At 47.7% G+C, this 12,620-nt stretch overlaps 1 protein-coding gene across 2 annotated transcripts in view; it reads right to left on the bottom strand.

Annotated features, from left to right (window-relative positions):
• The window catches only part of LOC143009589 (latent-transforming growth factor beta-binding protein 2-like), a 76,555-nt gene extending 65,879 nt beyond the window's left edge, over positions 1 to 10,676 (bottom strand). For both annotated transcript variants that reach the window (XM_076161625.1, XM_076161626.1), the window contains exons 1-2: positions 10,198 to 10,676; positions 7,537 to 7,610 (exon numbers count right to left, since the gene is read on the bottom strand). In XM_076161625.1, coding sequence (XP_076017740.1) covers positions 7,537 to 7,610; positions 10,198 to 10,610 — 487 coding nt within the window. In that variant the 5' untranslated portion in view covers positions 10,611 to 10,676. The remainder of the gene's footprint in view (positions 1 to 7,536; positions 7,611 to 10,197) is intronic.
• Positions 10,677 to 12,620: the final 1,944 nt, after the last annotated feature.

The raw sequence follows: 12,620 nt of genomic DNA, 5'->3' as shown, positions 1-12,620 counted from the left end.
GGTCCTTTCAACGCCTGCGACTGAGAAACGGGAAGCTGGAAAATAAGAATGAAAGAGAAAATGTCAGTGGAAATTAAGGCGGCCGTAACTTCCCACTGATTATTTCATCCGGCACGGCCTTTGCTTTGTTTGTCTTGGTCGATTCAGATTGGCGAATCAATAAATCCGTTCCGTCTATAAAAACGTCCTAAGAAAGAAATTAAGGATGGATGGAGGGCAGATTAAATTTCCTTCCATCTATCCGTTTGCTGCATCCACCTTCCCTGCAGGGTCATAAAGGGATTATGTTTGGCATTATTACAGATAAATCAATGCAAGTATTAGCTGATTATCACAGTACTTTGTGCCTGTGTGTCTGTTTGCTACACATCTTCATAGACTACTCCACAACGCTTCCTTTGACTGGACATGTGTCCTCAAACAAGAGTTTTGTGAGTCTCCCTGCAGAACCTGACAGATCTGCTGAAACATGTCAAGCGCTGATTTTTTTTGGGATACAGTTAAAAGAGACAGGCGCAGAAATGTGCCTCTCAACTAGATACACTTTCCACCCAGGGAGCAGGGATTGTGTTATTAAAGGGGGGCAGTTAGTGTGATCGCTTCTGGAGGAGGATCATTTCAACGGACACCATGTGATTTCCACATGGCCGCCGGTGCGACTGCCAACGTCTCAGGCCTGTCAGAGGTGAAGTTTGATGCGGCGAAATCACAACATCAGCTCGTTTAACTCTTTAGCGGCTCCTCTGGTGTTCTAATGAGAAGCAGAAGAGAGGGAGTCTGACACCGCTTGACTGATCCTTTATTTTCTCTTGGTGGTAAATCCTACACGGGTAATATTTCACCAAATTAAGGTGCCTGTGTCATGGAGCCACATTTTTCAATCACACTGTGGCTTTCCCAGTCCAACACAGTAGTTGGGAGTTTTTTATTCTCCTCGCCCACCTCTCTTCTGTGGGGGGGATTGTGTTAACCTACATGTGACCCATGACACTGTGTACATTACTTTCAGCCACGCTATATCATACCTCTACCGCACCCCCAGACTCCCACATTCAGCCTCTAATGAGCCACATGCTGAGGCGCTCGTGGAGGAGGCTATCTGGATGTGGGGGTGTGTGCCCGCAACTTGTAAAACCGAGTCTGTGAGACGCGGTGTTCACCGAAAACCCACAAACCCCATCTCTCCTGAGGGATCACATCCCAACAAGTTCCATATGGACTTCAGGCAGGAGGTGGTGATGATCTATGGTCGGCTGCAGGCGTCTCTAACAACACTGTTGCCTGAATGCGCCCGTGTGCGACCGATGGCGAGCAGCGCTTCCTCTTAGTGTTTTCCAGTCAAGTTCAGTCCTGCAGATTGTTTTTCATCTGACAGAATCTCCTCCTCGCTGAGTAATTATACCATCAAAAAAACAGGGATACACACCTCCAGCTTTTTTGTTTCCACTCCCTCCGCACAAAGACGTGCAAAGAAATCAAAAACGCCTACAGGAAGACTTCCATCGTCCAGACGCCGAGCAGTAACTCATTTTCACTATGCTATCGTCCATGGTAGCAATTAGAAAAACATGTGGCTCGGGAGGCCAAGAAGGACACAATTGCAACCTACAAACAGACACAACAGCTGGAGCGGAGAGAGCAGCACTCCTGGTTTGGGGAGACAAATTGAGAGCGAGCTGTCCAGCGTTGATGTTAATGACGGGCTTTGGGACGAAGGTGTGTGTATTGATTATAGGATGTGTCTAATGGGCCGTAACTCTCTCCAGACTGCTGTTCGTATTGCGCCCCCGAACTGTGAACTATGTAACCCCCACAAATCCACCCAGGCCATATAGAGCTCAGGGAGGACTGTGTTCAATCCACCTCAAATCCTTGCATGTGCTGCAAACGCCTGTTTTCACTCTTTGCGTTCCAAAGAGACGCGTGTAGCCTAGCTTAGCATAAAGACAGGAAATGGAGGGAAACAGCTAGCCGGGGCGCCTTCCAACAACTTCTAACCGGTGCGATTCACGCGTTACATACGCAGTAAACACTTTGAAAAACACCAATGGAGGCATGGAGGCGCGGAGGCGCGGAGGCTTAAAAGGGCAACGACTCAGTAGCCATCTACTGACCGCCAACAGCTGGACGCACTGGCTTCACACAGCACCGTGTCTAAATGCTGCGCCTGTGCAGCCTTCACACATGATTACACTAACATCAGGAGACTGTCCGATGTCTTGGTGGCTACTTTGTAAGGATTTATAAGAGATTGGATGATGCAACTTGGGGCAAATATGAAAATCCTAGCAACATATCACTGAAGGCTTCACCTTAACAGCCTGCACACACACACACACACACACACACACAGACACACACACACATACTAATCAATGACGTTTGCCAGCACATGCGTGTAATTTGACCTATGTGCCATTTTGCCTTTTCAACAATAAACACAGATTAGACTCCAACACCAATTAAAGGTGCAAATCCACAGGAGAGGAGGGAAACGTTGAATGCATGAACGTTTCTACAACACGACAGCCTCGCACTTACATACATGTTGTGTCGTACATTCAAAGCTGTAAATACTCCAGAGGGTATGGACTCATGACACATCCTACTGTGCTGTAACACTGATCTGCTCAGCATCTCAGCAGGGTCACGGTGCTGACTGCATCATGTGCTCCGCTCGGGCTCATGACCTGAGCTTCGTGTCATCTAACCCTCCTATGGAGCTGTAAAATGCTCAACCCTTTAACAGCATTTCAGACATTAGCTATGCACAGTATATCTCTCCTGGGCCAGTGAAAACACATACATGTGACCTGTGTGGATGAGCACACGCCTTCCAGCCAGGCTCAGGCGCTTTTATGCAACTTGAGGGTTTGACACGTGCTTTGGTTTGATCCGGTGAGTGATACGTGTTTGAATACTCTTTTCTATTGTGTTTCAGGAGGAATATCAAGGAGCAAACTGAGTGGGTTTGTATCTATTACATGAAAACCATAAACCTACATTTCTAGGTAGTGTTTTTAGAGTTTAGAAATGGTTCACATGTGGGTGTCCTTGATGCTTTACCAGCTGCTTCCCACATGTTTGAGTATCAGAATCTGTATCAAGCTCAGATCTGGTCCATGCTTTTATACTCTGAGTAAGCTTTTATTTTGATTATTAATTCCCACAAAGCCCCCATTCCCTCTTCTGGCCTTTATGTGAGCCTTTACCCGCCGCACCAAATTATGTTATGTTGTACAGAATGAGGTAACCATAAAAAATGAGCAGCTGAGTAAATCCTTTAACATAACTTAGTCTACACGGCTCCCAGAGTGTCCACACTGGAGGGCTTTAATCCTGCTCAGGCTGCACTGGGGACATGATGGAATTAGAGAAACATTCAGGTAGAGGTTTGGAAAAGAGTGGGAGAATTAGAGACAGAGAGGGAGAGAGAGAGAGAAAGAGAGAGAGAGAGAGAGAGAGAGAGAGAGAGAGAGAGAGAGAGAGAGAGAGAGAGAGAGAGAGAGAGAGAGAGAGAGAGAGACTCCAGGAGAGTTATTTTAGGTTTGGATGGGGCCCTGAGCGGCACAGCGGGCCAAAGAAAGCTGGAAGACAATCAAAAAGAATCTCCTTTCTACCGCATTTCACTCTGTCAATCACCGACTGCTTAAGAGACTGAAAACAACTTTATTCCTCGACGTGAATGATGCACCTTTCATCTGCAACATGTTTAAATCAAGGCCCATCTGCCTGCTCTCTTTCTCCCTCTCTCTCTCTCTCTTTCTGGGGTCAGGCCCGCAGCGTTGGCCATGCTTGCATCATGTGGCCATACGTACCGCCTACATTCTCCAAAATATTGTGATGTACTGGTGTGGTGAAATGAATTCCGCGGTGGAATCTGGGCTTTAGGGAGCATTACATACATAGTTACATCGCAGAGCCACTTACAGACTCTGCTGAGGGAATTCCCGGCCTGAAACATTGTATACTTCCCCCCATACATACATCTGCTGTGTGTGTGTGTGTGTGTGTGTGTGTGTGTGTGTGTGTGTGTGTGTGTGTGTGTGTGTGTGTGTGTGTTTGTGGCAGACCGTGTCATTAAACAAATCCCTAAAGCAGATTCTGTAACTCTGACACGTCCTGACCTTGGCAGTTGGGGCGCGCAGCTATCTGCTCCACGCTCGGTAAGCCCGACTTGGCTAAAGAGCTCATTTGGCTCAGCCTGTGTGCTGCCCGGTGGCCAATCCAAGAAACCACTCATAGCAGGTATAAAGCCACATTCAAGCCTCCCGAGATAACACTGGATCCTCTGGAGGAAGAGATAACACAAGACAGAGGCTTTTTCAATCCCTCCCTCGGCAGCAGCGGCCTCTAACTCTCTAACTCGCGTTTTGTCAGAGAAATGTTGTAAACCACAACTTCAAAACAGTAATTCTAGACTAATGTACAAGCCAGCAAATTGAGGGTTACTGTATTTATACTGAACTACGCCAGCAATTAAAGTCTCATCTTAATTCCACTCGCTCGGCAGCTTACTATTTTGTAAACAGACGTCTGTGGTCACATCTAATACACACTAATAGTGAGGATTCTAGCAGACCAGAGTGCTGCTGCAGCTTTGGTCTGTCTGGTATTTACTGTTAATGCAGGTGTACAATATCTCCAACACAAACCATTCCTGATTGATTACACAAATGATTAATGTGTTGGTGAGGTATTACTTCAGATCTGCGGTTTGAGTGTTTCCATGAAGGCGAACTGCATCGCGTAGAAACTGCGTCTACCAGCGTGCTCACGGGCCAAACACATCCAGACATTGAGCTGACTGAACGGTTCACCAAGGACATTTCAACAAATTACTACTGTGAACTAGTAAAGAGACGCTTTCACATGGGCGATTCTGTCCGGTGTGGTGTGTGCAGACGGCGTTAACAGTCGCTGTCGGTCTTTGCCTTAATCCAGGCGGGACCGCTGCAGGGTAGAGCCGGGCTGCGGCACAGCCTGACCTCCCTCCGCTCTTCATCGGAGCAGCCGCACTACGATGTGCAGATGTGAATGTGGAGTCTGAGGGCTGAAGCTGGTCAGAGCTACACCTGGACGACCGCAACAGACACACAGGACTGTGCCTCTAATCCGTTATGAACAAAGTCAACATTTGTTTTTGTTACATTTTCTTTCTATAATTAAAGCAGTTAGCCGTTAATTGGAAAAAGAAATAAACATGACAGAGCAGAGGAAACACAACATTCTGTTCTTTCTGATTAAAGTATTCTATCACACAACAAGTATTTTCAGCACATGGCTTTTGCTTTGGTGCACACACACAAACAAGTCTGTAAACCATCAGACGTCAGCACCAGACCCTGGAGGACGTGGCCAAGACGACAATCTCAGACCAGAGCCACACACATCTTTTTGTAAACAGCGTAGCCGCACTGCCTGGACACCTAGCGGAGCAATTCCTCTCATAGATTTCTCCTGAGCTCAGCCCCGATGGAACAAGGAGGTATTGTTAGGCGGCCTTATAGGTCAGGACACACAATCAAACCTCCCCGCTCACACTTCTAATATCAGATGCTACTTCAGTGCCGTCGCTGAGACTTTCCCCGACGTTGTTTTCACTCCCCCGCCCTCTCGCCGCCGCTGCGTTTCTCCCTTTTCTTTCCCCCACTGCGAAACGTGTTTTCTCATACTGCCATCCCCTAATAAAGCAGCCGGGGTCGGAGGCGGCGACAGCACGCAGATAGCTGTGTGAGTGTTTTCTCTGCGGAGGTCTCCTGCGCATTGGAGGCGCCCCCCGAAAAAACTGGAGCTGGAGTCTGGGGCCTCCGTGTTGGCACTTTGCCGGGCCATGGGGCTTCACTCAGCTGATGATACCATAGCCTCCAGTCAGACCTGGGCCAGGGCCAAAGCTGTAAGAGGGTCCAGATGGTTGGACAGAGACCTGGCCTGCTCAGATGCTCTGCCTTGTTTAACATAAACACGTTAGGCTGGAACTGTTACTTTCTGGCAGATTTAAAGTATTTACTCTTTTAATTTGGCTAACTACGGGCCTGCGTTAGAGCTCATTTACACCTTTGTAAGTGTACCTTTAGCTGGAAGATGAGAAAAAGGGGGAATGGGGGTTTCTGCACCGGGCGGCAGGGACGGAGATCTAATTAGGAGGCTGCTGGGCCCAATCAGCCGGTTGTGTAATCGGCGAGGAGGATTCTGTACGAACCATGTGTGTGTGTATGTGTGTGTGTGTGCGTGTGTGTGTGCGAGGAGAGAGAGAGTGACAAAAGAAGAACACAAAGGGAAATAATTGGTAGCTGAGGAGTAAGAGAGAGAGAGAGAGTTAGAAACAAACACAGAAAGGTCAAGACAGAGAGAGAGAGAGAGAGAGAGAGAGAGAGAGAGAGAGAGAGAGAGAGGGAGAGAGAGAGGGAGAGGGAGAGAGAGAGGGGAAGAGAGACTTGTAACTATGCTGGTAAAGAATTACCGGTTGCCGTGTGGGTTCCACTTGTAAAACTTAAAGATAAGTGTCTAAAAAAGATTGAGATTCTAAACCTGTTATTTCCGTCTGAATGTGTTGTGCTGCTGGTTCAGGTCCTGACGTGCAGGAAGCCAAACTGCTCCAGGATGTTGCCATTTATTGAGAACACAGCTAATAGGTGCACCGCAGAGCAAAACCACACAAAGAGAGAATCTTTGCCCAATATCATCATTGTTATGAGCTGCATTAACTATTGTAAACCCGTTAGGCTGCATCCAAGAAACCAGCCAATCATTTACTCACAGCTGGTGTCTTCCATTCCACTTTTAATTATCTGGCACTTATTACATCCAACGCCGCTGTGGTCAAATAAAAAAAGAAAGGAGCAGTTCCACCCATAATTAAGGGCTTGTGTCAATAAGAGAGTCGAGTGCGAAGCTCTTGTAATTTCCAACGCGAGGATCTTGAAAACACAAACAGCACGTGATGAACATGACCATGGGGGCAACAACATGCTGGGAATACTTTCACGGGGCAATTCCACTTGACAGGATAGTTATTAGCAGCTATTTACTCTGTTATTCTGCTCTCTGTCTGCATGGAATTGTGACGTCTCTATGTCTCCGTGTCTCCGTGTCTGCGTGTCTGCGTGTCGGCGTGCTTTGCAGGTTGAGGACTTATGTTTAATGGAGAGACGGAGCGTGTCAGCGTGCGTGTGAGTCAGCGAGAGATGTCATCAGAGACACGCATGGGCTTGGTTTGTGCCTATGCTGCCATTAATGCAGCCAAATACATGGATGGAGTTCATACAGTTGCTTAACATATATAATTCATTGCTTATGTGGCTTAGGCGAGGTGAGGAACTGAGCTGCACACAAAGCTGAAGCCAGAGAAATAGATTTACTTACATCATCATCCAGGTCTGTGACTGTCAATCTGATTACACTAACTTGAAAAAAATCAATTTATTGCCTTAACTTGATTAGAAACGACATTTTCACATGCGTGGTCGTTCGTGCGAAAGCTAGCCAAACACACACAGGCCTGACAACTTTATGTAAGTTTTATTTTTTACTTACGTTTGATGCAGCGATTGGTTCCCGGAGCCACGGCCCAGCCGGAGCAGCACTGCTGACCTCCACACACATTAGGCCTGAGGAACACATGTTACACAACAACACATGACGTAAGCAGTTGTTTACAGTACTGCTTGAAGAACACATTAATACAGAGGGAGTCTTCATCATTCAGAGTAATAACAACGACGGTGGATGTACTCAAAACGTTTGCATGACAGAGATCTTGATAGCCGAGGCCATCATAGATCCAGATCATTCTGATGCGGTTGGTCTATTGAAATCAACACCTTGGAGATTAGGCTGTAATTACATTTGATTCAATAACATTTCCAGGGCAAATCAGGAAACTGGATCCCAGCGTGGCCCCACAAGTCTCTCATTCAGTGATGTGAGAGTGCCGAGTGAAAACAAATACAGAGTTATCTGAGCCTTGAAGGGATAAAGTGAGACACACGTGACATGAAACACACCGTGCATCTTCTGTAAATCACCCAGCAAATGAAAGATGATGAGATTGAAAGTGTCATAATTGGATTCTTCTCGCTTTATATTTCAGTGAGATAGATGAAAAGGCAGCTAACCACAAGCGCGACTGCGGGGCAACAGCTACCTCTACACATGAATAAGTGGCTGGCATAAATCTGTGCCTCATCCTCCTTACACGGGATATTACAGTAAGTGGCTGTCTGACTCACACTGATCTGAGCAGATAACAGGAATCGACTCATCAGCCTCTGTCACACTAAACTCACTACATACTTTAGGCATTACTGAGGACTCACGGGGGATAGCATGCAGTGGTTTGGGCCCTTTGGCAGGCTTAGTTCTAACATTAATCGTGCCAGCTCTGTAGCAATGTCATCCGTCATCACCTTTATATTCTATCAAAGGAAACACGCCTTTATTCGGCATGATTAGAATGAAGCCCGGGGATACAAACAAACAAGCACAGGGTAACACCTTGTTATGCTCTTATTCTAACCTGAATGTAGGAACACGGAGTATTATTCTGCTATTTCCGTCGTCTGGGCTTTGTGGATCAATCAAAGCGTGGTTTCTGACAGGTGCACTGAGAAGAGAAGCGTCTGCTCGCTGAGTGGACGTGAGGGTAGCAGGTTTAAGAGGCCGCAGCGCTGCCTCGGGGCGCAGTAAGGCACAGAGCAGAGAGGGGAATCCAAGAGGAAACGTGTCATGAAAACACTTTCTGTAACAAGACGCAGATGATTCATCCAAAGCAAACGGATCAAACCGTTAGACTCGCCGGGTGAGGACTATCCGCATTTATGTAATACCACCTTTATGCTCCTTTAACTCAAAGGGCTCCATTCATTCCACAAACTGTTGGACTGTGTTTTTTTGGCAACGTCAAACAAGGCATTTGCCCCACGCTGCTATAAAGCACGTTGGATTAAACACAACAGGCAGTCATTTTCTTTATACGCTGCTTTAAATAGACATCACCTCAACTCAACCATGCATCACTGCAAAGGTTTGACTGAGCGATTTGTTCTGAAATGCTGTGAGGGATTTGGGAGCTTGTCGATGATGCAGAATCTACATCGATCGTTTACCCTGAAGAGGTGGATGAAGAGTTTTAGAGTTGCTGAACGTCTCACTGTGCTGCACCCAAAAAACATTTTACTAAACTCAAGCTTCAATGTCAAGCAGGTGGACTCAGGGCATGAACTGTTTCCTCCAGGCTTCATTATGGTTTAGGCTTCAGGAGTACAGATGGCTAAACAATTGTCTAAATCCTCATGCTGCTCATGAAGTCTTCTCCATAAATTGGCCGTATAAAGAATCCATCCGAAACTCTATTTCAATCATATTTCAGCTTCAACAACCCAAAGGTGAGCCACTTAAATCTCCCCTGATTATTACGGAAACCCGGCCCCTCAGCATTTGTTGTCCTTATGGAACAAACAGGGCTGGATGCACAAAGGTTCATTGAACAAGAAGAACAGAGCTTTTAAGGTGGAAACAACCCAACGCCCAGGTTGGGAGTTGTAGGGATTTGTAGCGATGCGACCAGGGGAGACACAGGTGTTTCTGATCACTAAGTGATTTAGCAAATGCTCACCGGCCAAAGCTCCAGTTGAGCCGCTACATGGCCGTCAGCAAGCATGTGCAGTCACAAGACACACTGCTGCAGTCTGAGGCCGCGTGTCCTACTGCACTTTAAATGAGCTATAATGTTTTGTAACAGGAGGGAGCAGTAATAAAGCTGTGTTCATCCCTTTTGTTGATCCTTACAAGCTTCCACTATCAAAACTGACATCATCACGTGTTCAACCTCAGCTATGACTCCCTGACCTGCTGTGAACCTGGTGACACTACACTGAACATGCATGAGGCTCCTTCCCCTCCCAGCTGACTCCTAAACACTTTGGACCTCTTCACTGTTTCCACACAGTGTTTAAACAACATGGAGCAAAGCTATGAGGCAACTTTCTGCGGATTGTTACATATTACATCATCATCATCATAAACATCATCACGGTTTGCTTAGCAGGAAGAGTTTTGTAAAAGTGCGCCACGGCTTGACATTAAAACACATGGAGTCATGTGCAGTAATGTGGCTCACAGATTCTCAGAACTCAGCTGGTTGGACAGTCAGATCAAGCAGAGGGGAACATTGGAGCGCTTGGCTGTGTTTCTTACCCAGCGAGCCTCCTCGTGTTGGCAGAGCCGAGTCTACCGCTCTGCCTGCGGTTCACTCTGGCTCCGGGCTGCGGGGGCTGCTGGCTCTGGCTGGCCGGCTGTCTGGCCTCCTCCCGGGTGGCGCCTGCAGGGTGAGCAGGTAGCGCCCTGGATGCCTGCCTGGGTGTTAAGCCCCTGGGGAGACGGATCGGAGGTCTGGAGTGGCCGGGAGACGCTACAGGTGAAGCCGCGGTGGATGCGCCGTCCCCCGGTCCACTCGGCGAGTGGTGACCTTGACTCCTCTCCCGGTCCCACAGCGCCCGGTCCTCCGCCGCCTCATCTCCTCTCCTACCACCTGCTGTGTCCTGCTGACTGTCACCGCTTCGCAACAGCGCGATAGTCAAAAGCAGTATAACAGCAAAACCACGGTCCATTTTGGACTCACAAAGTTTTGAAAGTAGCACGTGAAAGGACAGATCGCGTTACTTGGATGATCAAAAAAAGAAGAAAAAAAGCCTCTACAATGTGAAATATGGGCAAAATCAGAAAAGATCCGCGACTAAGAAGAGTTCAGCAAGAGCGCATCCTCCCCCAAGAGTGCACAGAGGCCGGGCAGCTCCTCATACTGACCAGGTGGAGCCGCGGAACGATGATCGGATTACTCTTCAGGTTATCAAATCAGCACCTAACTGCAGTCCAGAAGTGAGAAAGTGCTGCTCTCCTCTTACTTCTCCCAGCGCATAAAAATGTGATATTAAGTCAATATTATTCCATCTGTTTTCGTTTATGTTTAACCATAAAGCAGGCAGAAGGAGCTGTGCGCGTCTGTCTGCAGGGCTGCTGAGTCTCCCGCTCCGACTGAGAGGACAAGAGTTTGAATCGAGCTCCCTGGAATATCACCACCTCCTTGGATCTGAAGTCACCGGGAATGTTTGGAGGGATTGCATATGCGCGGCGCAAGAGGAAACTCCCCCTCGGCAGTGTTGTTGCTCGGTCCATGTGCCCACACACACACACGCACACGCATTCACTCACACAAACTCTCTCTCTCTGTGCCAGGTTACATCGGGATCCGGAGTTTCGCTGTGACGCTGCGCGGAAGCTCCGAGTTTCATCTCTAATTCAGTTGGATTGTTGCCCTGGAGTCGATTTGTCATAGAAAACACGCTGCCGCCGTAATAAAGATGAAGCTGCAGCGTCCAGATGCTGACTGCTGGAGCCTGAAGTGATCATTCATCTACATTCATTACGCCACATGTATTAAGTTTGAATTAATTATCTCTGTTGATGCAGGATAATCTCTTCCTACATGAGAGCCACTGCACCTTCAACCTTATGTACTTTTAAATGAAACATTATTGATTTGCGTTATGATCCAGCTTTGTAACGAACAACATGTGTTTAGAAACTTCTCCATCCATGGAGCAGCGCTGTAGGCAGAAGACTCAGCTGCGCGAGCTTCAGCACAGAGTGGGAAGCTCAGAGTTAAAACTCAATCTGAAATCTTGGAAAACTGGTTAGGTTATGTAACCAATCCCATTCATCTCCCCTCTCATCCATGCTGCATCATCACTTTCCCCCTGACTGTCTGGAAACAACACATTTCTCTTCTCCCATAAGATCTTAAACAACCCAATGAGAGTTGGCTCTCTCCTCCCTCACTCAGCCCGCAAAGATGCAGGACTTTCTCTCTCATGAGTGCTTCTCCCCGTGCCAGCACCACTACACCACAGCAGAGGAGGGGACGGCCGCACAGCTCGTCCTCCCCATTCATTCTCCTTCCCTCCGTAACGGGCACAGGCAACCTTCTCAGCAGTGAAGCTATGGAGGATAAATTGATAAAGGTTGCAGAATAGAAGGTGGGCGTCTCCATCAGGGCACCTGGTTCATGGCCTTCCTAGGAAAACACATCCAGCCTGTTTGGACAAAGATCTCGAGTGCTGCATCTTATTACGGCTCATCGCTCAATCCAAGACAAATCTAATCAGAGAAGGATCCTGCGTTTGTTTTATGAGCATCCAGAGCTTCACCCAGTCCCCCAGGCGCTCCCTGCCTGCCCCGTCTCTATGGCGGCTCTGGAGACCAGCTGACCCCGCCGCCCTCCAGGGTAACTGAGGCGTGTGCGGACACATCTACCAGGCCTTATCTCTGCACCAACCTGAGATACGTGAGCAGCTGGCCTCACCTCAAGTGTTTCTGTACTGCCGCATTAACAATTCTCCACAAATGACTCCCTTAATCTCGTCTTAATCCTGTTTACAAGCCCTGTGTTGCACGTGTGTGTGTAGCCGGTCCGTGGAGCAGCTAAACATGTTGTGAATGTGGGCCGTACGTGGCCCAATTTGATACAATTTACAGCATCTGGAGTAACTCTGGAATAAATAGCAGGAGGATGTCTCTGGCTATGACCGACGCTTTTGCACAAAGAGTCCTTTGAAAACTCT

The sequence above is a fragment of the Genypterus blacodes genome, unplaced genomic scaffold (assembly GCF_046128005.1).
Source record: "Genypterus blacodes isolate CSIRO-AG114 ecotype Tasmania unplaced genomic scaffold, CSIRO-AGI_Gbla_v1 ptg000112l_1, whole genome shotgun sequence".
NCBI classification, from domain to species: domain Eukaryota; kingdom Metazoa; phylum Chordata; class Actinopteri; order Ophidiiformes; family Ophidiidae; genus Genypterus; species Genypterus blacodes.
The sequence above is the reverse complement of the archived record's forward strand: the minus strand, read 5'-3'. Positions and strand labels throughout refer to the sequence as shown.